Genomic DNA, 25,642 nt, shown 5'->3' with positions numbered 1-25,642 from the left:
CCCAGGAGGTAGAGGTTGCAGTGAGCCGAGATCGCACCACTACACTCAAGCCTGGTGACAGATTGAGATTCCATCTCAAAAAAAAAAAAAAAAACTTCAATACAAAAAGAGGATGACTTTTCTGATATCAAACGAAAGGGACCAAATATCCCAACTTGCCCTGAAATGTCTGGTATTAGCAATGAAAAGTTCCACATCCTTGGAAATTCCTTAGTCCTGGGTAAACTAGAATAGTTGCTCACCCTTTCTCAAACTATTTTCTGGACAATTGAAATTTTAACTTAAATAGTAATCTTTTTAGTTTTTATGTAGAAAAAGGCTATGTTCTTTCTTCAGTCTATTTTGGTTGGTGCCTCTCAGCTATTCTTTTCAAGCTGTCTGTGCACTCATTTATACACAGTTGACTGTGTTACAAATTGATATACTTTTCTGGAGCAATTTGGCAAGATACAACGAGAAATTTTTAAAATGTTCATAAATCTTAAGAACAGTTCTATTCCTGGGAGTTAATCCCAGGGAAATCATTATAGATTGCCCAAAAATGTGTGAAGAAATGGATAGTCATCATAGTGTCATTACAGTTAAATACTGGAATTTACCCCAAATGTCTAAATCTGGAGAAATGGATTTATAAATTATGCTACAGCCATATAACTGCATGTTAACTAGTCATTTTTCAAATCATGTTTTTGAAGAATGACGTTAAAAAGTGTTTGTGAAATATTGTTAAATTTTAAAAAGTATTTCATCAACATACAAAGTCATTTATATAGTATGAAGCCATCTTTTAAATACATAAATATGAATATATACGTATGAATTTAAAATTAAATACATTGTTTACATACTGTATGCTACATGTGCATATACTATATATACAAACTGCATACTATTCCAAATTAACATAATACAATGCATAACTTAAGAATCTACCTCTGAGTAGTAAAATTGAGTGAATTCTCATTTATTCTTTCACTGTATCTACATTTCTAATATTCAATACTGAATCCTATTTCACACTTTGAAAAAAAGTATAATTTTTAAAAGACTTCTAATTTTATGCAGTGTGATTATAAATAAGAAATAAAATTGCTACAAGCTTTTTAAGAAATCAAGTTCATTATTTTATAGTGACATTTACAGAAAAACCCAAGGTAGTTAAGACTATGCATGAAAACATAATGGGGAATAAAAGTTAAAAGTAGAAAGGACTGATGTAGACTTTGTTGAACAATACATCTCATTTAGAGTAGGTTCTATTACCTCCCAGCTATCTGGCTCCAAGAATTCTTTTTTTTCTGTGGCTTTCAAAAACTCCTCCAGAGTCACCAATCGGTCTTTGTTAGTATCAACCTGATTAAGAGAAAATATATACATAATATAAAGTAAATCTTTCTCATATTACTTAGACACCAGCAACTGTCTTATAATGGATGCTATTATATAAACACACAGCAACTAGGACTCACCTAACATCCACAGAAACTAGAGAAAAAAATAAAAAACAGAGCACTCAATATTACACTAGAATTACAGAATAAATACCTTTCTCTTATATAGAATTCAAATTGGAAAATATGAGATATCTGTATACCTAATGCCCTAGAAACCACTAAGTTTCAGTCAGCTGATCTGAGTAGTTACATGGCTGGTATTATCTTCCTCCTTTACCATAATACATATAATCCCTCTTGAAGCCAAGTTCTTGAGTAAGAAAAATAACCAATCCAGAAAGAGGACTGTTTTAGTCAAGAATAAAGGAGGTTAAATTAAAACTCTCTCAACATTTTTTTTAAAAAACAATTACCTAAATCAAAACTAAAGTTGACAACCTCTCCAAATCCTCTTGCATAGCTGTGTCAGCCTGTGGCAAATTTCATTACAAAGGTGTAATCTATAATGGTCAAAGAAATTCCCTTGATAGTTGGGATGCCAGCAGTCAATGGAGACCCAAATTTAGCATTTACAGCTCAAAAATTCAGATGAAAATTATTGAAGCAAAATAGTAGGATTCAATTACCCTGCAAATGATGCCTATATCAGAGTTTTTTGCTTGGAGGGAGGAGAGGCAGAGCAAGAACTGCAGAGAAAGGCAACTATTTAAATGAGGGTGGTCATTAGATGGATCATGGACATTTAAGCATGGACTCAGTGGAAGTAAGACCTTGTGATGATCTAGAGAAGGTATATTCCAGAAAAAAAAAATTAAGTCCAAATGCCCTAAAATGGGAACAAGCTTGATAAGAGGTAAACATCAAAAGGCCAGTGTGGCCAGAGGAGAGAGAGGGAGAGAGTCACAGAACGTGGGATCAGAGAGCAAGGCAAGGATAAAGTCATGAATCTTTTGGAAACAGGAGGGATTTAGGATCATATCACAAGGAAAAATGCAAACCACTGAAGTATTTCTGTACAAGGGAGCACAAGACCTGATTTATGCTTTTAAGAGCTTACTCTGTCTGTTTATGAAGAAGTGTCTATAGTGGGATAAGGAATAGAAGCAGAGATGCCAGTTAGGAGACTTGCTTGGACTTGATTGGTATTAAATAGTAGTGGAAGATGGGGGAAGTGGTCAAATTCTGCATCTGTTTGAAAGATAGATCAAATAGAACTTATAGAGGAAATGTAAGATATGGGAAAGAAGTCAAGGATGACTTAGCCTGAGCAACTAGATGAATGATTCACTTGCTGAAATAAAGAAGGCTGGGGAAGGAACAGATCTGGGTCTGGAGAAGATGTGTATTAAATATGCAAAGAGAACTGTCAAGCAGATACAAGCCTGGTACTCAGGGAAGGGAGAGAGCTGAAGATAAAAATGTTGAACTCATCAACAAACATGCTGCTATAGAGCATACATAGAGACATGAGATTCCATACTATCACCTAAGCAAAGAATGAAGCTAGAAAGGAGAACAAGGCCAAGGGATAGGCCCAGGGCAATGCAACATGTAGAACTTGGAAAGAGGAGGAAGAACCAGCAAAGAAGAAAGAGTGAGGTATGAGGAAACTGAGCAGATGTGGTTTTCCAAAAGCCAAGTGAAGGAAGCATTTCAAGAAAGAGAGGCATCAGCTCTATCAAATGTTGCTAAGGGGTCAAGTAAGATGGATTTGACAAGATAGAGGTCAGCCAATGGGAGGATTTTTAAATGGAATGATGGAGGCTATAGCATGTTCAGCACAGATTAAGATGAAAATGAAAGAAGAAAAACAGGAAGAGGAAGAATAGACAACTCTCTGAAGAAGAACAGAGCAATGAGGCAGTAACCAGAGGTTGTTTTTTGTTTTTCAGTACCAAAGAAAAGGTTTACTTTGGTTTCATTTTGAGATGGAGTCTTGCTGTCACCCAGGCTGGAGTGCAATGCTGCAATATTGGCTCACCGCAACCTCTGCCTCGTGGGTTCAAGAGATTTTCATGACTTAGCCTCCCAAGTAGCTGGGATTATAGGTATGCACCACCACACCTGGCTAATTTTTGTATTTTTAGTAGAGACAGGATTTCATGATGTTTGCCGTTTGAGACCAGTTCGAGACTGGTCTTGAACCCCTGACCTGAAGTGATCCACCTGCCACGACCTCCCAAAGTGCTGGGATTATAGGCATGAGCCACCACACCCAGCTCAAAAAAAGGTTTTATACCTGATATGCAGTAGCATCTTTATCTTTTAGAATGTTTTAAAGTAGTTACAAATTGTTTTATTCATACTAAAGGCATCTAGTATAATAATCTGGATCAAAAATGCATACTCCAGCCTGGGCAACATAGCAAGAACTTGTCCCTACAAAAACATAAAAAGTTAGCTGGCAGCCTGGGCAACATGGCAAAAACCTGTCTCTTAAAAAAAAATCTGCCTGATGCAGTGGCTCATGCCTGTAATCCCAGCTAGCACTTTGGGAGACTGAGGTGGGTGGATGACTTGAGGTCAGGAGTTCAATACCAGCCTAGCAAACATGGTGAAATCCCACCTCTACTAAAAATTCAAAAATCAGCCAGGTGTGGTGGTACACGCTTGCAATCCCAGGTACTCAGGAGGCTGAAGCAGGAGAATTGCTTGAACCAGGGAGGCAGAGGCTGCAGTAAGCCAAGACTGAGCCACTGCACTCCAGCCTGGGTGACAGAGTGTCACTGTGTCTCAAAAACAAACAAGAAAAAGGCTGATGGCTCACGCCTGTAATCCCACCTATAATCCCAGCACTTTGGGAGGACGAGGCAGATGGATTACATGAGGTCAGGAGCTCAAGACCAGCCTGGCCAACATGGTGAAATCTTGTCTCTACTAAAAATACAAAATTAGCCAGGTATGATGGTGGGTGCCTGTAATGCCAGCTACTCAAAAGGCTGAGGCAGGAGAATCACTTGAACCTGGGAGGCAGAGGATGCGGTGAGCCAAGATCATGCCACTGCACTCCAGTGTGGGCGACAGAGACTCCATCTCAAAAAAAAAAAAAAATTAGCTAGGCATGGTGGCTTGAGCCTGTGGTCCTTCCTCAGTCTCAGGAGGCTAAGACAGAGGACTGCTTGAGCCCAGGAGGTTGAGGTTACAATGAGCCATGATTGTACCACTGCACTCCAGTGCAACAGAGCAAGACCCTGTCCAAAAAAAAAAAAGCAAACTCCATTCCAATACATATTCAGTATATTTTCCATCTTAAAGTAAGATTTATTGCAATATATAAACAATATATTATCTTAAACTTCTAAAATATACCTCATTCATTACATGTTCCCTCATTCTAAGTCTTTCTTCTTCCATTTCTACCATATCATCCTCTTCATTTTTAGGGTCATATACTTTCTCCAACTAAAAAGAAAAATTTTTTAAATTTTAATTACTTTTCATGAAAGGAAAGAAAGTAATAGAAGGAAAAAAAGAGAACAAGAACACTGAATACTTAATAAACTCATTTACCTCTTTAGTAAATAGGGCTTCTAATTCTTGTTCATCCAGGAATCCATCACTATTGACATCTAAAGTTTAAAAGTTACAGATGCAAAAATAGATTTTAATACCTTAGAAAATAAATAATTAAAATTCAATGATTTATAAAAGGCTTACAGAAGTAGTACAGATGTGAAGCATCAATAGACTGCAGAAAAGCATTTCTTCTTTTTCATGAAGCTTTAGATCAGCTCAGTTGATAAATATGCTGTATTTATTTGCAATTCATAATCATTTGTGAGGAAAGCATATCTTGACCATTTTTTTCCAAAAATATAAAGTAAAGCAATATTCTATGAGAGTAGAAGTACAATTTAATGTTATAGTATAAAGCCTATTAAATATAATCTAGTTAGTCACAGTTTACAGTTTTCAGTTTACAGAGAACTTTGCAATAATTCATATAATGACTCAATAGTAAAAGCAGGGATAAAGAACCTAAAATATTTTATACTGAAGGTGAGCAATAAGACTATCATATTAGCCGGGCGAGGTGGCCGCACTCCAATCTGGCGACAGAGTGAGGCTCCATCTCAAAAGAAAAAAAAAAAAGCCATCATATTACCCTAGAAAAACTCTAGCCATGGCCAGGTGCAGTGGCTTATGCCTGTAATCCCAACACTTTGGGAGGCTGAGGTGGGTGGATCATGAGGTCAGGACTTCAAGACCAGCCTGGCTAACATGGTGAAACCCCATCTCTACCAAAAATACAAAAATTATCCAGGTGTGGTGGCATGGGATTGTAGTCCCAGCTACTCGGGAGGCTGAGGCAGGAAAATTGCTTGAACCCAGGAAAGGCAGAGGTTGAGTAAGCCGAGATTGTGCCACTGCACTCCAGCTTGGGTGACAAAGTGAGACTCTGTCTCAGAAAAAAAAAAAAAAAAAAAGAAGAAGAAAAAAAAGGAAACCCTAACCATTTACTCTCACTAGAACTCAATAGCAGACCTTGGCAGAAATTAAGATGAAAGCAAATAGTTTTTCAAACAGCAGATATAAATATCAAATATATATCAAATATATTTGTATCAAATCTGTTATCAAATTTTATCTATTTGTATCAAATAGATATAAATATCAAATATATTTGTATTAAATCTGTTACCATGTAATTTGAAAAATGTCTTGGGGTCAAAGTCATTAGGATCCAATCCATCAGTCTCTTCCCATACCTCTTTTAGTTGATCTTTGCTTCCCTGTGAATCAATTTTAAAAAATTGCTCAAAACAAAATATAATATATCTGTACAGACTCAAAATATAAATTTGAGGAACTTTGGAGAATTAAGAATCAAGATTTAAGTACTAATAACATGATAAAATTCTGCTAATACAAAGAAGTATCTTAATCTAAAAATGGTTTCATAAAGTCCCAATCCTTACTGGATGATTAACTTTAGGGTGATTTTCATGCTTTTTCTTCATTTCTTGAAATTTAGATTCTTCTTCTTTCCTCTTTTCTTCACTCAATGTTTTTAAATATTCTCTCCTTTCATGTTCCTTCATCATTTCATATTTTTTAAATTCTTCATGTCGAGTCTTGTCATAGTGTTCCAGATCACTTGTTGCCTGAAATGCGATAATGCATTTAAGTTAAATAAAAACATGCATTTGAAAAATGTAAATAAAGCCATTCTTGAATGTAGCAAATTGTTGAATAGAAGAGGTACAGGAGGGCAAAAACATACTGGACTCCTCTTTTTTTTTTTGAGATGGAGTCTCGCTCTGTCACCCAGGCTGGAGTGCAGTGGCATGATCATGGCTCACTGCAACTTCAGCACCTCCCAGGTTCAAATGATTCTCCTGCCTCAGCCTTCCAAGTAGCTGGGACTACAGGCATGCACCACCACGCCTGGCTATTTTCAGTAGCAGTGGGGTTTCACCATATTGGTCAGGCTGGTCTTGAACTCCTGAAGTCATGATCCACCCACCTCGGCCTCCCAAAGGGCTGGGATTACAGGCACGAGCCACCACGCCTGGCCTGGACTCCTCTTTTTTAATTCCACCATTTAATTTTAGTCAAGTTTATTTTTATTTTTTAATTTTTTATGAGACAAGTTTCACCTGTCGCCCAGGCTGGAGTGCAGTGGCACAATTTTGGCTCACTGCCGCTTCCATCTCCTGGATTCAGGCGATTCTCCCACCTCAGCCTCCTGAAGCCTCTCGAGTAGCTGGAATTACAGGCGCTCACTACCATGCCTGGTTAATTTTTGTATTTTTAGTAGAGATGGGGTTTGACCATGTTGACCATGTTGGCCAGGCTGGTCTCAAACTCCTGACCTAAGGTAATCCACCCACCTCAGCCTCCCAAAGTGCTGGGATTACAGGCATAAGCCACCATGCCTGGCAATTTTAGTCATTATTACTAGAGATGTAGGTATTCAAAGAAACTAAAAGTTCAAAGCCAGCCCCAACTTTAGGAAGCTCCTCATAAGCAAGTAATATTTAAGTTGATTAAAAAAAAAAAAAAAAAGAAGAAGAAGAAAGGAACTATATCAAATCTAGACAGTTTAGAAATTTTAAATGGCTTCTAACTTAAGTAAGCTAATACCTGCCAGGTTGGAACTAATTCTATTCACACATAATGTGAGAGGTCCACAAACTCATCTAAAATCCCTGAGGCCATATGTGCTTCAGAATTTTCTACCTTAAAGAAAGGGAATATGGCACATATGCCATGTTATAGAATATCCCTGTAGCATCTGTAATCAAACAGACTAGTATTTCTTAAGGAAAATCTATAAATATTCACACTAAGTAGACTAAATAAAAACTGTAAATGGTATTACTGTAATTGGTTCATTCAAGCCAGATATCAGTTTCTATAGCTTTTGGATTTAGGAATTGCAGATAAGAGATTTTAGACCTGGATGTCCCTATTAATATCTGTATTAATAAAGGTTAAGCTACCTTCCTTTAAAGATCTTCTACAGAGTATATAGAAGTTAATTTCCATTTCATTAAGTTTACTTGTCAAATAACAAAACCTCAAAGGCACAATAAACACAATGCTTTCTGGAGTTATTCTCACCGCTTTAATTAGCATATCTAAATCTGTGGATTCAAACTTGTCAGGATTCAGGTGGTTTAGGTGATCAAATTGTTTTAGAAGAGCTTGGTGGTCCATGCCTATATCTGAAAGTAAATGAGAAAACTGTAAATGATCAATTACTAGAAGCTAAAAACATTATAAATGATAGATAAGTAAAAGATTTCATATTTATACCTGTAAGATTTTATAGGGAAATTCAAAGTTTTAGAATAAAGGTTTATATTTACTTTATGAATACTGCATATGTTATTCTAGGCAAATGTAGTGTCCTTGAACCTAGAGTGGAATACGATGGGATATAATTTAATATGTATATTTTTAAAAATTCTCTCTTTTTTTTTTTTTTGAGACATGGTCCTGCTCTGTCACCCAAGCTGGAGGGCAATGGTACAATCATAGCTCACTGCATTTTTTACCTTCTGGGCTCAAGCAATCCTCCCACCTCAGCTTCCCAAGTAGCTAGGACAATAGGCATGTGCCACTATGCCTGGGTCATTTTTTTTTTTTTTTGGTAGAGATTGCCGAGGCTGGTCTTGAATTTCTGGCCTCAAGTGATCCTCCCACCATAGCCTCTCAAAGTGCTGAGATTACAGGCAGAGCCACCATGCTTGGCCTTTTGCATACTTTAATGTTATATCTAAAATGACTAGTTTTAATTATCAGCTTAATTAATAACAAACCCTTTTTGAATATCTTGAAACTACCAAATACCCTGCTTTTAATTAAACTCTAATATAGTGTCTCTATCAAAGGTTAAAGTAGAATTTCTAAAAGTAAATGCTCTAAAATTTACATGAAAGAATTTACTGCATATTGTGCCAATGAATCCTTTATGAAACAATAAAAATCTAATGTAGGCAAATTCCTTTGAATTATGACTTACTTTTAAGGAAATACCAATTTTTTTTAATTTTTAGAAAACAAGTTACAATTTACTATAGTGAAATGGGTAAAGTGATGCTGGATTGTTTCAGTTGTATTACATAGCAGAGACTGTAATGGATACATAGTGGATATACACATAAAACAGTTCACCAGAAACAACCCAGTATGAGCCCTTATAGAATTCAGCAAAATGGGTACTGTACATGTTTTGAAGTTGTTGGAAATCAGCTTTCATTTAGGAAGAAGGAATATGCAAATATGGAATGGTGAAAGGCAAGAAAGAAATTGGTAGAGATGAATGGGAATTAGCACTATCTGTGTGAACTCAGCATTTCTAAAATATGTACATTTAACATGTATATGCAAATATTTCATATGTATATGAATATGTATGTGTGTATATATGTGTATATGCATGTCTATAGACATGCATATTTCCTAACTCCGTGGGATTAAAGTACCAAGAAAATACATTCCAGTAGCAAGAAGCATACCTAGTGCCAGCTCTTGATCCAAAATATAGTTGCCCATTGGCCAGGCGCAGTGGCTCATGCCTATAATCCCAGCACTTTTTGAGGCCAAGGAGGGCAGATCACGAGATCAAGAGATTGAGATCATCCTGGCCAACATGAAACCTCATCTGTACTAAAAATACAAAAATTAGCTTGGCTTGGTGGCACATGCCTGTAGTCCCAGCAACTCAGGAGGCTGAGGCAAGAGAATCGCTCAAACCCGGGAGGAAGAGGTTGCAGTGAGCTGAGACTGCACTACTGCACTCCAGTCTGGTGACAGAGCGAGACTCTGTCTCAAAAAAAATATATATATATGTTATATAATATATATGTTTAATATATATATTAAACATAAATAATATATAAAAACATATAAATAATATATATATTTTTTTCTTAATGGGTGCACGTGTGCGTGCACGTGCACACACACACACACACACACACACACATATATATATCCTCAGAGAAATGGCTTATTCCAGAGCTGGGGCAGGGTAGGTACAAGTTGATCCTGGAACATATTGTTATGCCAGGAAGTGAAGAACTGCTAAATCTGGTTCAACCAAGTTTTCACTGAATTCTAAGTGTGGCACTGTACTAGCAGTTCTACTTATGAAGAAAAGCCTTGTTTTAAGACTTAGGCCTAAAAAAATATAACCAGACAGTGAAATATATAAAAAGATCCTTAACCTCACTCTAAGAGAAATACATATTAAAACTGCACTGTTATGCTATCTAACAGAATTGGAAAATTCCTAAAGTTTGATGACACATGCCATTAGTAAAGCTGTGAGGATTTATTGATGGTGGGTACATATATTAATACAACCTCTATGGAGGCAAATGTGGCAAATCTATCAAAATTACAAATATATAGATATATATATAATTTGATTTGGCAATTTCACTGTGGAGGAAATTATCCTAAAGATAATCTTATAGGGATACGCAGTGATATATGTACAAGACAGTTCACTAGAAATAACTTAAATATCAATTGACAGGAGCCTGGCTAAATAAATTATAGTATATCCATATAATGGAGTGCTATGCAGCTGTAAAAACAATGAGATGGTCTTTATGTACTAACACAGAAAGATATTCAAAATATATTATTAGCATATCTAAATTATTATTAAAAGAAAATATATTATTAAAAGAAAATGCATAAAAGTGTATATTTCCTTTTGCATAAAAAGAGAGGAACAATTTAAAAAACTATTTGTATTTGCATATACACAAATAAAGAAACTCAAGAATCAGGTACAGTGGCTCATGCCTATAATCCCAGTACTTTAGGAGGCTGAGACAGAAGGGTCACTTGAGGCCAGGAACAGGAGTTCAAGACCAGCCTGGACAACATAGCAAAACCTCATCTCAATTGAACTTACAAATAAATAAATAGATAGATAAACCCAAAGAGGATGATGTTAGAAGACAATGGAAATTGACAGGATAAAAAAATGTCAGGTAGATTTTGCTCTACATTTTCTATGTTTGAACCACGTGAATGGGCCAGGTGTGGTGGCTCATGCCTGTAAACTCAGTACTTTGGGAGCCATTGGTGGGTGAATCACTTGAGCTCAGGAGTTCAAGACCAGCCTGGGCAATATAGTGAGGCCCCATCTCAATAAAAATTAAAAAAAAAACCCGCCTACTTTAAAAATTACCCTCCTCCCCAAAATTAAGACTGTTTAAGTCCTTCCTCAAATTATCAGATATTTCAATTTATACTGAATCAATGAGAAAATATTCCTTAGTTTCTAAGTTATATCAGGCTGTTTTGTTTTTCCTCGAGATGGAGTCTCACTCTGCTGCACAGGATGGGGTGAACTGGCACCATCTCGGCTCACTGCAACCTCCACCTCCCGGTTTCAAGTGGGGTACAGTGGCACCATCTCAGCTTACTGCAACCTCCCCCTCCAGGGTTCAAAAATTATCCAGGTATGGTGGCACGTACCTGTAGTCCCAGCCATTTGGGGGCCACCACAGCTGGCTAATTTCTGTACTTTTAGTAGAGACATGGTTTCACCATGTTGGCCAGGCTAGTCTCAAAGTCCTGACCTCAGGTGATCCACCCACCTGGGCCTCCCACAGTGCTGGGATTACAAGCATGAGCCACCACGCTCAGTTTAGACTGTTTTCTTTATGTAATAAAATTTAGTACCCATCTTGGAATAAAGAAGATACTGTCCCGGGCAGAGAAATCTCCACACATCTTAGGCCTGGCTTCAAGGATGGAATTACCTCAAATAGTATGGCATGACTCAATTTACTTCTCATTGATATCCTTAATTTCAGGATGATGTGTATTTGGTATTAGTTTCCTAAGACTATATGTTTAAAATGTAGATTACTATACTCTTTCCCAGGGCCAGAATCTCAGATCTAGTAATCTGTATTTCTAACAAGATTTCTAGGTGATTCTCATGCAATCTGAAGTTTTAGAACTACTATTCCAGGAGTTAAATGTTCAGATGCTTATTAATGACAAAAAACCACCCAGATAACCAACCTATGGGAGTATATCATAAGGAAACATGAACCAGCTTGAAAGCTCTCCCACTGGCTAAATCTGCTCCTTGATTTTGACTCATAATTAGAAAGTTCATTACAAGATAATACAAGAAGTTTACCTACACTGTCATATAGTACTTTTATGATTTTATGTTCTACACTTAAAATTCATTTACAATTATTCTGATATAGGATATAAGAAACATGGCTTTACTATACCTTTTTCCAAATGGCTAGCCAGTTATACCAACACTATTTAGTTAATAATTTGTTGGGTGTGGTGGCATACACCTATAATCCCTGCACTTTGGGAAGCCAAGGCAGAAGGATCACTTGAGGCCAGGAGTTCCCTCACACCAGCCTGGGGAACACAGTGAGACCTTGTCTCTACAGACAGGAAAAAAAAAAAATCAGCCAGGCATGGTGGCACACTACTGTAGTCCTAGTTACTCAGAAGACTGAAGCATGAGAATCTCTTGAGCCCAGGAGTCTAAGGCTGCAATGAGCTATGATTGCACCGCTGCACTCCAACCTAGGTAACAGAATGAGACCTGCCTAAAAAACTAAATAATAATAATAAAAATAAAGACCTATCTTCATCCCACTAATAATGAGATACCACCTTTATATTAAACTAAATTCTGTTATATATTTAACTCCACTTCTGGAATTTCTATTGTGTTTTATTGGTCTTTCCACTTTTCTGCCTAAGTCATACAGTTTTAATGACTGAGGCTTAATGACATAATTTGATCTTTAATATTAAAGATTTAATATATATTAAAGGTCCAATTTCTAATATCTAGTCCTTTGTTGTTCTTTTTCAGAGGTATCTAAGTTTTCTTACTTGTGTCCTTTTCCTTTCCTTTTCTTTTCTTTTTTGAGACTGAGTCTCACTCCGTCACCCAGGCTGGAGTACAATAGAGTGATTTCAGCTCACTGCAACCTCTGCCTCCTGGATTCAAGTGATTCTCCTGCCTCAGCCTCCCAAGTAGCTGGGATTACAGGCATGCACCACCACTCCCAGCTAATTTTTGTATTTTTAGTAGAGACAGGGTTTTACCATGTTGGCCAGGTTGGTCTCAAACTCCTGACCTCAGGTGATCTGCCCACCTTGGCTTCCCAAAGTGTTAAGATTACAGGCATTAGCCACCATGCCCAGCCTACGTATGTCCTTTTTCATATGAGCTTTAAAAAATTCGCTTGGTCAATTTCTAAATCTTCTGGGAAAAAAAACTAAATAAAAAAATATATATTTCACTTGCCTAGTGCCAGAAAAATAAATGTATATATTTTTATTGGGATTATATTTAAATTATACATTAACCTAGAGAAAACTGTCATGTTTATAACATTGAGTCTTTGTATCAAAAAGTTATTGTGTCTTCCCACTTGTGTAAGTATACTTTTGCATCCTTCATGAGTATTTTAAAGTTTTTGTCTGTCAGTTCTGCACATTTCTGAATAAGTTTATTCTGGGCATTTAATCTTTGTTGCTATTGTAAATGGAGTCATTTTCTTCAACTCTACCTTCTAACTGACTATTGTGTACATATGGAAAATATTGATTACTATCGATTAAGTTTACCATAATTTTCCTATTAAGGGGCTCAATTTTCCTATTGTTTATAGTAAGTTTTTCCATTAATTATTTTGGGTGTTCCACATATACAATCATCATATCATCTGTGAAAAAACATGGTTTTATCACCTCCTTTCCAATTACTTTACCTCCAATTTTTTTTTAATTTGGCTAGGCCGGGCGCAGTGGCTCATGCCTATAATCCCAGCACTTTGGGAGGCTGAGGTGGGTGGATCACCTGAGGTCAGGAGTTCAAGATCAGCCTGACCAACATGGTGAAACTGTCTTTACAAAAAATAAAAAATTAGCCAGGTGTGGTGGTGGGAGCCTGTAAGCTACTCTGGACACTAAAGCAGGAGAATCATTTGAACCCAGGAGGCGGAGATTGCAGTGAGCCAAGATTTCACCACTATGCTCCAGCCTAGGTGACAGAGCGAGATCCCATCTCAAAAAAAATTAAAAATTAAAATTAAAAAAAAAATAAATGTTTTGGGTAGTACCTCCAAAGCAATGTTATTTAGTGGTGGTTACAGTAGACAACACTGTCTTGTTTCTAATTTCAGTCAGGCTACATACTTGTGCTTTCCCACTTAGTATGATGTAACTGAATTGGATATAGCTAATCGTATTACAGAAGTATCTATTAATTAGTATTTTATTACTTTTTTTTTTAAATCTTTTTTTTTCTTATCTTCACCCTGGAAGTATTTTATTACTTTAAATCACGAATTGGTGTTCAATTTTGTTGAGTGGATTTTCTGAATACATGGAGACAGCACATAAATTATCTCATATGACTTATGAGATAACTTTAAGACATCCTTGCATTTCAGAAATTCTATTTCATAGCTATTTAATCTTCTCATAGCCTAAAAATAAAAGAATACAGGATTCAAATATTTATTCCAATTTATCATTTGTCCTTTGACTTTACAGTTTTTTGATTTTTTTTTTTTTTGATACAACAAAATTTTAAAGACTTTTATCTCCTTAGGACTATTTATATGATAATTTATAATATTAGATTTCCTAATATTAAGTCATTCTTATATTCCTGAAATAAATCCAACTCTGTTATGACATAAATTCTTTGGAGACATAATAATTTTGATTTTGGCATCAATACATTAACAAGAATGTGGAAGCTTTCCTTCCTTTTCTATGCTCTGGAATAGATTAAATAGAATTGACAATCTGCTCTTTAATGGTTTGACAGAATCACTCAAATCATTAAAGAGCAGACAGATAGTTTTCTTTATGAAACTACCTCATTCTGAGAGTCAGGCAAGGTGGCTTGCATATGTAATCCCAGCAACTCAGGATTGCTTAAGGCCAGGAGTTTGAGACCAGCCCGGGCAACATAGCGAGATCATGTCTCTAAAAAATATAATTTTAAAAAAATTAGCAGGGCATGGTGGTGTATGCCTGTACTCCTAGCTACTTGGGAGGCTGAGGTGGGAGGACTGCCTGAAGTTCAAGGCTTCAGTGAGCTATGATCGTGCCACTGCACTCCAGCCTGGGTGACAGAGCAAGACTCATCTCCCGAAAGATTTTCTTTAAAAAAAGAAAGAAAACAAATGGTCTGGATCTGGTGTTTTCTTCTTGGGGCTAGAGCTCTGAAAAATTTTCTATTCCATTTAAGAAAATTATTCTAATTAGATTTTCTTTCTCTGCTTTCCTTTGATATTATTTTTCCTCTGATATTATTTTTCCTCCTTTAAATCAGTCATTTAATTCATTACTTTTCATTCTTCCTTTTCATTGCTATAATTACGGCTAATTGCACTAATTTTTGAATGATATAAAATGTATTATCCATTCAAAACATTAAATTCTAAAAATTAAGAGAAGCCAAATCAATACCAACATAAAATTTTGACTAGAAAGACGTAGATGGCATGTGCTAATACAAACTGACCTCAACAACCAAATATTAAAATTTTCTAGCCAGGCCCAGTGGCTCATGCCTTGTAATCTCAGCTCTTTGGCCAAGGTAGGAGATTGCTTGAGCCCAGGAGTTCAAGACCAGCCTGGGCAACATAGCGAGACCCTGTCTCTACAACTAATAAAAAATTAGTGAGGCACGGTGGCACACACCTCTGGTCTCAGCCACTCAGGAGGCCGAGGATCATGTGAGCCCAAGTGGCCAAGGCTGTAGTGAACTGTGATTGTGCCACTGCCCTCCAGCCTGAGTGACAGGGCAAGACCCCATTTCAAAGGGAAAAAGGAAAAAAAAATCCTACCTTTTGTTTAGCACTTACCTTGAATGGAATCCAACTTAGCTTTAATTAACATTCTTAACCTTCCTACTTCTTGCCTTTTCAGTTCATCGAGTTTTGTCCTCACATGGTGACTTACTAAATCCAGCTCTTTGCTTAGCCTCCCACTCTGTAAATAAAATTAATTAATTAGTTTTATCTATTGCATTCTATTTTGAGACAAAAGCAACAGCTTAAAAACAGGGTTATAATACATTAGTGATAAATGCTTTTGACTAATTTAGATCAATTTAATATTATAAAAAGAATTTCTTTCAAAAGGTATTAGCTTCAGGGTTGGGCACGGTTGGCTCACCCTTGTAATCCCAGCACTTTGGAAGGCTGAGGCAGGCGATCACCTGAAGTCAGGAGTCCGAGAGCAGCCTGGCCAATGTGGCAAAATACCGTCTCTACTAAAAATGCAAAAATTTGCTTTGTGTGGTGATGCATGCCTGTAATCCTAGCTACTTGGGAGGCTGGAACAGGAGAATCACTTGAACTCAGGAGGCAGAGGTTGCAGTGAGCCAAGATTAGCTTTAATTCTAAAATCAAGATGTCTGAAGAACCATATAATTTAGAAAAACATCATTAAAGCACAATGCAGAAACTCAAAAGGTTAAATTGTAAAATGGTATAGCCACTTCAGAAAACAGTCTGGCAGTTCCTCAAAAAGTTAAACATAAAGGGACCATCACCCAACAATTCCATTCCTAGATATACACCTAAAAGAACTGAAAGCATGTTAACACAATAATTTAAACATAATGTTCATAGCTGCATATTTATACTAGCCAAAAAAGCAGAAACCTAAATGTCCATCAACTAATGAATGGATAAACAAAATATAATATATCTATACAATGGTATATTATTTGGCCATAGGAAAGTATAAAGTCCTGACATATGCTGCAACATGAATGAACCTGTAAAACATTATGCTAAGTCAGAGAAACCATATGCAACAAACCACATATTGTATGTATTGTATGAGTCCATGTATATGCAATGTCCGGAACAGGCAAATCCATAGAGATAAAAAGTAGATTTGTTGTGGTTGGGGGAAAGGGTACAATTAGGAGTTATAGCTTAATGGGCACACAGTTTCTTTTGGAGAAAATGAAAATATTCTAAAATTAGATAGTGATGATGATTGCATGACTCGGTGGGTATATAAAAAAAACTACTGAAATGGCTGGGTGCGGTGGTTCATGCCTGTTATCCCAGCACTTTGGGAGGCTGAGGTGGGTGGATTACTTGAGCACTGGAGTTTGAGACCAGTCTGGTCAACATGGTGAAACCCCGTCTCTACTAAAAATACAAATATTATCCAGGCATGGTGGCACATGCCTGTAGTGTCAGTTACTCAGGAGGCTGAGACAGGAGAATCCTTTGAGCTGGGGAGGTGGAGGTTGTAGTGAGCCGAGATCATGCCACTGCACTCCAGACTGGGTGACAGAGGAAGACTCCATCCCAAAAAACACAAAAGCAAACAGACAAACAAACAAAAAAAAACATGAATTTTACACTTTAAAAAGATAAATTTTATGGTATATGAATTATATGTCAACAAAGTTTTATTTTATTTTATTTATTTTGAGACAGGATCCTGGTCTGTCACCCAGGCTGGAGTGCAGTAGCATGATCATGGCTCATGGCAACCTCAGCCTCCCAGGCGCAAGCAGTCCTCCCACCTCAAACTCCCGAGTGGCTGGGACTACAGATGCATACCACCATGCCTGATTAATTTTTGTATTTTTTGTAAAGATAGAGTTTTGCCACGTTGCCCAGGCTGGTCTTGAACATCTGAGCTCAAGCAATCTAGCCACCTCAGCCTCCCAAACTGCTGGGATTACAGACATGAGCCACCACACCCAGCCTTTTTTAAAAAGTTAAGCTGGTCAGTACCATCTGAGCAAAAAAGAACATTTAAATTAAATTAAAAGTCAGTCGGCCTCCATAAGCATTAGTCATTCCATATATAAAAGCTTTTCAAAATTCATCTTTTTTAGGTCTCCTTTGGTTACTTTTTTCATAGATGAATGATTAGTAGGAAAACTAGGAGAATATACTGTTACAGAATCAAAAAGAGCAGTATATCTCAAGGAGATAATAATAATTATTATGGTATTATTAGGTAAAACAATGGTTGTCAAAATGTAGTCCCTAACTGGAAGCATCAGCATCACCACGGAATTTTAGAAATGCAGGCCCTAGAGTTGCTGAATTGGACACCCTGAAGGCAGGAACCAGAAATATGTTTTAACAAACCCTGAAAAATCTGAAAACTTTTGAGATAAAATAAAGGAGCCCAGTAGGATGAGGAATCAAAGGTGTTAGGGTGTTCACTGGATTTGGCAATTAAGAAGTCATGGACACCCTCCATGAAGGCATATTCAGTGGAACAGTGAGGGCGGAACCATACCCTTTCCAGTTAGGGAATGTTTGGGAAGTGAAGAAATGCAGTATTATTCTCCTTTCAAAATGCTTAGCTGAAAAGGAAAGAGAGGCCGGGCACAGTTGCTCATGCCTGTAATCCCAGCACTTTGGGAGGCCAAGGCAGGGGGATCACTTGAGGTCAGGAGTATGAGACCAGCCTGGACAACATGGCAAAACCCTATCTCTGCTAAAATACAAAAATTAGCCAGACATGGTGTCCCGTGCCTGTAATCCCAGTTACTTGGGAGGCTGAGGTGGGAGGATCACTTGAGCCTGGGAGGCAGAGGTAGCAGTGAGCCAAGATCACGTCACTGTACTCCAGCTTGGGTGACAGTGAGACCCTGTCCCCGCCCCCCTCCCACCAAAAAAAAAAAGAAAAAGAAAACTCTTAACTTTTTTATGAAACAAGAGTCTTTGCTTGGTTATTTGTGATGATTCTATTAGTTTGGGTTTTATTGTCTAGTTTTATTCATTTTTTTTCTTTTTTAAGAGATGAGGTCTCCCATCTCATGTAGTATAGTCATACAATCATGCCTTACTGCAACCTCACACTTCTGGGGTCAAGTGATCCTCCCGCCTCAGCTTTCTGAGCAGCTAGGACTGTAGGCACACACTACCACACCCAGCTAATTTTATCTATTTTTGGTAGAGATTGGGGTTTCACTATGTTGCCTAGGCTGCTCTTGAACTCCTGGGCTCAATTGATCCTCCCGCCTTGGCCTCCCAAACTGTTGGGATTAGAGGTATGTGCCACTGCGCCTGGCCTCAGACAATTTTTTTTACTTTGAAAGATAATTTTAATTACATCAATTAATTTTAAATTTTAATTTTTTGTAGTGACAGGGTCTCGCTACGTTGCTCAGGCTGGTCTCAAACTACTGGCCAGAAGCCATCCTCCTGCTTCAGTCTCTCAAAGTGCTGGGATTACAGGTGCGAGCTACCGCACCCAGCTCCTCATTTCTTTTTTATTGTATAACTATTTAACTTTATATTCGTTCCCTCAACACTTCATAGGAAACAGGAATTGAAAGTGAAAGAAGATAGTTATAAAAGTATTCCCTGCACCCATCCAGGAAGCTTATTTTCTTTTGCCTGAATATCTCTATGTGTTATCTTCCATGATTCACATTTTCTATGTTACCCCAAATAATGCTCTTATTCCTGATACAAGACATTAAAAGTTCTACATCAGATATATTCACCATAGGAAATTTGTTCCACAGATCGAATTAATCCTTCAGAAGAGCAATATTATCCTCAAAGACAATTCCAGAGGAGTATTAGCATAACACTATTACCTTTTCCCCAGAAAAACTCATAACTTCCAGGAGGAGAGCTGTGAACTAAACGCCAGACCTGAGCACTAACAGATACCACAACCTAACGGGAATCAGTCTTTCAAAGAAGTTTGCACCCGGAACAGAAACTAAAATAAAAGGTTTGTTTGAGCCTTTCAAACACAGTTTTCTTATTCTGATTCTAGAAAAACATAATGTAAGTTTTTCGAAAAGTAAAAAAATGAACAAATAAAAGTAACATAAGCAAACAAAATTATCTTGCTGAAATTTTAAAATTAACTGGATTTTTTTTTTTCCTCACTGAGTCTAAGACAAACCCAGCTAAACTTACTCATTTCCTTTTAAGGAAAGACTTTACAAGAATCTCTCATGTCAGATCTTTACAACTCCCCTTCTTATTATCAGTACTAAAGAGCTGACTATGGCTGGAATTATAGCAAATAGGGTTCTTAGTACCGGGGCAAATGGTTAAACCTCTCTCACTGATGTAATACATAACCCATTATCTCTTCTGTTAATCTGGACCTGATTAAAACACCAGGACCTTGCCTATTCTAAACGTTTGAATAACTTCCTGCTGTTCTCAGATAATGACCCAAACTCCTTAACATGATACACAGGCCCTCTGTCATTGAGGCTGTGACTCTTTCCAAACCTCATCTTTTGGCCACTCAGGTCTCCACTTCCCATTCTGGGTTCTAGCAACAGTTACTGCTTCCAGTTTCCTATATATCTCTTGCCTCTGTACCCTTGCACCTTTGTCTGGGATGCCTCCCAGTCCCTCTCCTATTCTCAGTTACATCTTTAAGCTCTGGCATAATCTCTATCAGGAAGAATGACTTCCCACCTTGCCCCATGGTTTCGTATTAGATTATGTGTCTGTCTTCTGTATTTCTAGATTATATACTCATTGTATAATCCATCCCACAATCTATTTCTGGATGATTTTCCCTTGAGGGTTCCTTAAGGGCTGGAAATAAATCTCATCTTTGTATTTCTAGTACTTAGCTCGGTGCCTGGCATGTGCAAATGTATGTTAAATGTTTAAGCCGAGTATGGTGGCACACACCTGCAGTTCCAGCTACTGGAGAGGCTGAGGTGGGAGGATCACTTGAGCCCAGGAGTTCAAGGCCAGCCTGGATTATATGGAGCAACTTCATCTCTAAAAAAAATTTAAATATATATATATATATATTCCTTAATTGCATTTACCTTTATTTCCTCTATGTCTGCTTTCTGGAGCTTTTCTCTGAAGTGTTTATCTGTTTCCAGCACATCAATCACTTGCTTGAGATATTCATCATAATAAAGTCCAGTATCCTTCAAATAAAGAAACAAACAGTAACGCTTCTGCAGGTTTTTCCTTGTCTGAATCTAAAGAGGTCAATACTGAAAAATAATTTCTAGCAAAATGGTATTGAGACATATTTACTTTGATAGTTTCAACAAAGTGAAAAGTTATATTTCTGAAATGGTTTTATATCAGAACCAATATCGTCTTTTATTGTTACATAAATGTAGATTTTTCTTTTTTACAACACTCTCTAGTCCAGTAGATTTTCTATATAATTCAGAAGATTTTACCATTTTGGTTTCTCCCCATTGTTATCTGTTTCTGCTTTGAATATCATACAGCATTTTCTTGGCTAGTAAGCTCTGCATTGGAAATGTATTATGATTAATTCTTCTAGCTAATATACTAACTATATTAAATAAATATTGTCTAATAGTAAACAGCATATGCTTGTCTAACACCCTTTCACTGCTATTTCAGAAATAGTTGCCAAGTGTACAATTTTATAAGTAATAAATATTAGCAATATTTTTGTGATAATTCCTCCCATTTCATTTTGTTATAATTTCACCTCATTTTACCTCATTTAGTTATAATCATAATTCATTTCATTTAGTTATACTTCCTCCCATTTCGCTTCATTTCACTTACTGGTGGTTCTATCTTTGCACTTTCCACAGGGTGAATATTTTGTACTTTTGTCTTGTCTATGTCTATAGGCACAGCTTCAAGAGCAGTAAGTAGAAATGTAATCAAGAGAAAGCAATACTGTAGCAGGAGAGTCCTCCACCTCATCTAAAATAAAGGAACAATTATGATAAAGTCATGAAAAAATGTTTTAACACTATAGACATGCATTTCATATGTCACATTAATAATATATTTAATTGGGGCTGGGTATGGTGACTCTTGTCTATAATCCCAGTACTTTGGGAGGCCAAGGCGGGTGGATCACAAGGTCAAGAGTTCGAGACCATCCTGGCCAACATGGTGAAACCCCATCTCTACTAAAAATACAAAAATTATCTGGGCATGGTGGCATGAGCCTGTAGTCCCAGCTAATCGGGAGGCTGAGGCAGGAGAATTGCTTGAACCTGGGAGGTGGAGGTTGTGGTGGGCCAAGATCATACCATTGCATGCCAGCCTGGGCAACAAGAGCGAAATTCCATCTCACACACACACACACACACACACACACAGACACACACTTAATCTCAAGAGGTTTAATACAACAAAAAAAATTATAGGAAGGGGAAATAGATTATAACTTCTCAAAAATAATGCTTAAAATACACCACTAAAGAAAATCAAGGGAGAAATGTTTTTCAGCCAAAGTTAAAAAGACAGAAAACAATATTTTAAAGTTTAAACTGTTTTGATAGTGTAAGAAAACATTTGGTTAATTACAAAACCTTCAATGTAGTCATGGCCTTCTTCTTTTTTTTTTTTTTTTTTAAGGTAACGTGTTTACCCACAGAACATCATTTGAAAAAGAACACGTAACCTCATTTTCACCACAACCCTAAATGGTACTATATATACAGGATAGTGATACATTGCACAAATGAAGAAATTAATAATTAAACCAATTCCTTTACGGAGCACTGTCTTGCCATTAACAAACACTAAAACTCACATTTTACTATCTTTATAGCAATGCTTTAGCATCTTTATTGAGATATATTACACATGTCATAAAATTCACCCATTTAAGTAGAGGATATGTCTAACCTATAAAGATGCCATGCAAAGTTTACTTCTCAATCTTACAAAATCAGATCTTCTGAAAGCTCATCAGAAATGCAAATTCTCAGGCTGTACCCAAAACCTCTGGAGTGAAGACCAGGAACCTGTTTTAACAAGCTTTCCAGGGGGTTCCTACGTATACTAAAACCTGAGATCCACTCTTCTCTAGGATACTAGAAACTCTAGTAGGATAGTATACTTCACAGAATGTCTTTCTCACTGTGAAACTGCTCCTCTTCCCCACAATTATTTTTAATAACAAAAAAGGTTTATTACTCATTCATGCTTCATGTCCACACATACGGAGGTATGCATTTTGGGTTTTTTGAGGTATAACTCATAAGCCATAAAATGTTTTAAATTATACTATTCAGTGTTTTCTAGAATATTCACAAGGCTGTGCAACCATCTCTACTATCTAATTTTAAAACATTTTTATCATCTCAAAAAGAAACCCCATACCCATTAGCAGTCACTCACTGTTCTTTTTTCCCATCCCCTGGCCACCACTAATCTACTTTCTATCTGTATAGATTGCCTATTTTGGACATTTCATATAAATGGAATTTTATGATATGTAGCCTTTTGTGTCTGGCTTTTTTCACTTAGCAGTATGTTTTTGGGCCCAACCACACTCTAACAAGTATCAAGACAGGGGGTCTCACTCTGTTACTCAGGCTGGAGTGCAATGGCATGATCTCAGCTCACTGCAACCTCTGCTTCCTGGATGCAAGTGATTCTCCTGCCTCACCCTCCCAAGTAGCTGGGACTATAGGTGTATGCCACCATGCCTATTAAAAAAAAATAATAATTTTTGTATTTTTAGTAGACACAGGGTTTTACCATGTTAGTCCGGCAGGTTTCCAACTCCTGACCTCAGGTGATCCACTCGCCTCGGTCTCCCAAAGTGCTAGGATTACAGGTGTGAGTCACTACGCCTGGCCAACTTTATTCCTTTTAGTTAAATAGATATTCTATAGTACAGATATACCATATTTGTTTATCCATTCATAAACTGATGGACATTTGGATTGTTTCTTTCAGGCAGTTTTGAATAATACTTCGGTAAACATTTGTGTTCAAGTTACTGTGTTAACATGTTTTCAATTCTTTTGGTTATATAAATAACTAGGAGAATTGCTGAGTCAGTTTGGTAACTCTATGTTTTAACTTTTTGAGGAACTGCCAAACTGTTTTCCAAATCAGTTATACCATACATTCTCACCACCTATATATGAGGGTTCTAATTTTTCCACATTCTTCCATGTGTTTGTGTCACTTCTGCTGTTCTCTTCTTCTTCTGCCAAGTCTACCATAATAAGAGGGCAAGTCAAGAGAATGTGTTTGTATGCATGAGTGTGCATGTGCATGTGCGCGTGTGTGTGTATGTGTGTGTGTATGTCCTGACAACACCTGACAACATTTTTTTTTTTTGAGACAGAGTCTCGCTCTGTCACCTAGGCTGGAGTGCAGTGGCAGCGATCTTGGCTCACAGCAAGCTCTTCCTTCCAGGTTCAAGTGATTCTCCTGCTTCAGCCTCCCTAGTAGCTGAGACTACAGGCACCTGCTACCAAACCCAGCTGAGTTTTGTATTTTTAGTAGAGACAGGGTTTCACCATGTTGGCCAGGCTGGTCTCAAACTCCTGACCGCAGGTGATCCGCCTGCCTCAGCCTCCCAAAGTGCTGAAATTACAGGTGTAAGCCACCGCTTCCAGCCACTTAACAACATCTTGAAGTGACAAAGTCACAAAAAGTTTCTGAGAAACTACTTGAAAACACTAACTGAATTTATGGTTCCTAAAGATTTAATTGATCCCCATGCTTATTATAAATAACGATAGAAACCATCTATTGAATGTTTACTATGTACCAAGTACCATGCTAAACTTTTAAAAAATATTAACACATTAACTCTTAAAATGACTCTGTGAAATCAATATTATTATCCCCATTTCAAAGTACAAACAACTGAGACATATCACTTCGAGTTCACACAGTGGTCAGTCACAGAGCCAGAGTGTAGACCTAGGAGTGACTGACTCCACAGCCTTTGCTGCCTTTTCAGGAGTGGTTCTCAAAGTGTGGTCCATGGGCCAGCAACGTTGGCATCACCTGGGAATTTGTTAGAAATGTGAATTCTCAAGGCCTATTCCATATTTTCTAAATCAGAGACTCTGGATATAGGAGGCCTCAATCTGTGTTTTAACAAGCCCTGTAGGGGATTCTGATACATGCCAACATTTGAAAACCACTGCCCTAGAACATACTGCCTTCCTTAGTTCTATTATTTACCAACCTCACCTACAATGAGAGACAAAAGGAAAGCCCATCTCAAAGGTAAACTTGGATGTTTAAAAAATAGAAAGTGGGAAAAAATAGAAATAGAAAGTGGGTTTTACACCAAGCAGTAAGGCAGAAATAAATTTAGATCTATATTCTAATTCCAGCTGCAACACTTACTTGCTATGTGATCACAGGTTCATCAATTAACTTTTCCCACTTCAGTTCTCTCATTTATAAAAATAAAAAAAATTTTAAATAAGAGAATTTAACTTGACCTCAGTATTAAGTACTTAGATTCTATTATGTATTTATTCTTTTGAGTACAGATCTTTCTGTTACCTCATCAGAGATACTAAAAAAAAAAAAAAAAAAAAAGTTGCTTGTACTCATGCCATTCACTTAAAATGATTAAATTATACGACTTGTAAATGCCTTTAAACTAAATCCTGCTTATTCAGCCAGCTTAGAATTATATTGGTAAAGCAAGTAGCAGGCCTGAGTGCTGAGATACAAAGATTAGCAACAAGGAAAACCAACTAGCAAAGAAAGTTTATATCTAGATACAATAAAAATGACGTAAAGCCAGGAAAGTTTCACACTTTGGAAACAAAATATGGAACATTATGCCTCTAATCAAATTTAGAACTTGTTTCTGTGGAAGTAGAAACAAAGCTCTTCCTTGATTTCAGGTTTAGAGGTTGTCAGACTTACATTTCATTTAAACTGGATTTATTTTTAACGTTTGCAAGAAAGGGGAAAATGAATTGTGACTGCCATTTCAAAGCCGAAAACTTTCACTTTTTGATAATTTTAAAGGACAAAAGATTTTTTTTTTTTTTTTTTTTT

General features: G+C 37.0%; 1 protein-coding gene across 5 annotated transcripts in view; it reads right to left on the bottom strand.

The window, feature by feature from the left end:
- NUCB2 (nucleobindin 2) overlaps positions 1 to 25,642 on the bottom strand; it is a 53,352-nt gene that overhangs the window by 12,605 nt on the left and 15,105 nt on the right. For 3 of the 5 annotated variants that reach the window (XM_032240853.1, XM_032240854.1, XM_032240855.1), the window contains 9 exons: positions 21,419 to 21,562; positions 20,686 to 20,793; positions 15,743 to 15,869; positions 7,962 to 8,065; positions 6,314 to 6,499; positions 6,037 to 6,127; positions 4,905 to 4,963; positions 4,704 to 4,796; positions 1,264 to 1,353 (listed from right to left, as the gene is read on the bottom strand). In XM_032240853.1, coding sequence (XP_032096744.1) covers positions 1,264 to 1,353; positions 4,704 to 4,796; positions 4,905 to 4,963; positions 6,037 to 6,127; positions 6,314 to 6,499; positions 7,962 to 8,065; positions 15,743 to 15,869; positions 20,686 to 20,793; positions 21,419 to 21,562 — 1,002 coding nt within the window. The remainder of the gene's footprint in view (positions 1 to 1,263; positions 1,354 to 4,703; positions 4,797 to 4,904; positions 4,964 to 6,036; positions 6,128 to 6,313; positions 6,500 to 7,961; positions 8,066 to 15,742; positions 15,870 to 20,685; positions 20,794 to 21,418; positions 21,563 to 25,642) is intronic. The other 2 variants (XM_032240856.1, XM_032240858.1) reach the window with 1 other exon arrangement.

This window comes from Sapajus apella, unplaced genomic scaffold (assembly GCF_009761245.1).
Source record: "Sapajus apella isolate SASKATOON/1434 unplaced genomic scaffold, GSC_monkey_1.0 scaffold47, whole genome shotgun sequence".
NCBI classification, from domain to species: domain Eukaryota; kingdom Metazoa; phylum Chordata; class Mammalia; order Primates; family Cebidae; genus Sapajus; species Sapajus apella.
The sequence above is the reverse complement of the archived record's forward strand: the minus strand, read 5'-3'. Positions and strand labels throughout refer to the sequence as shown.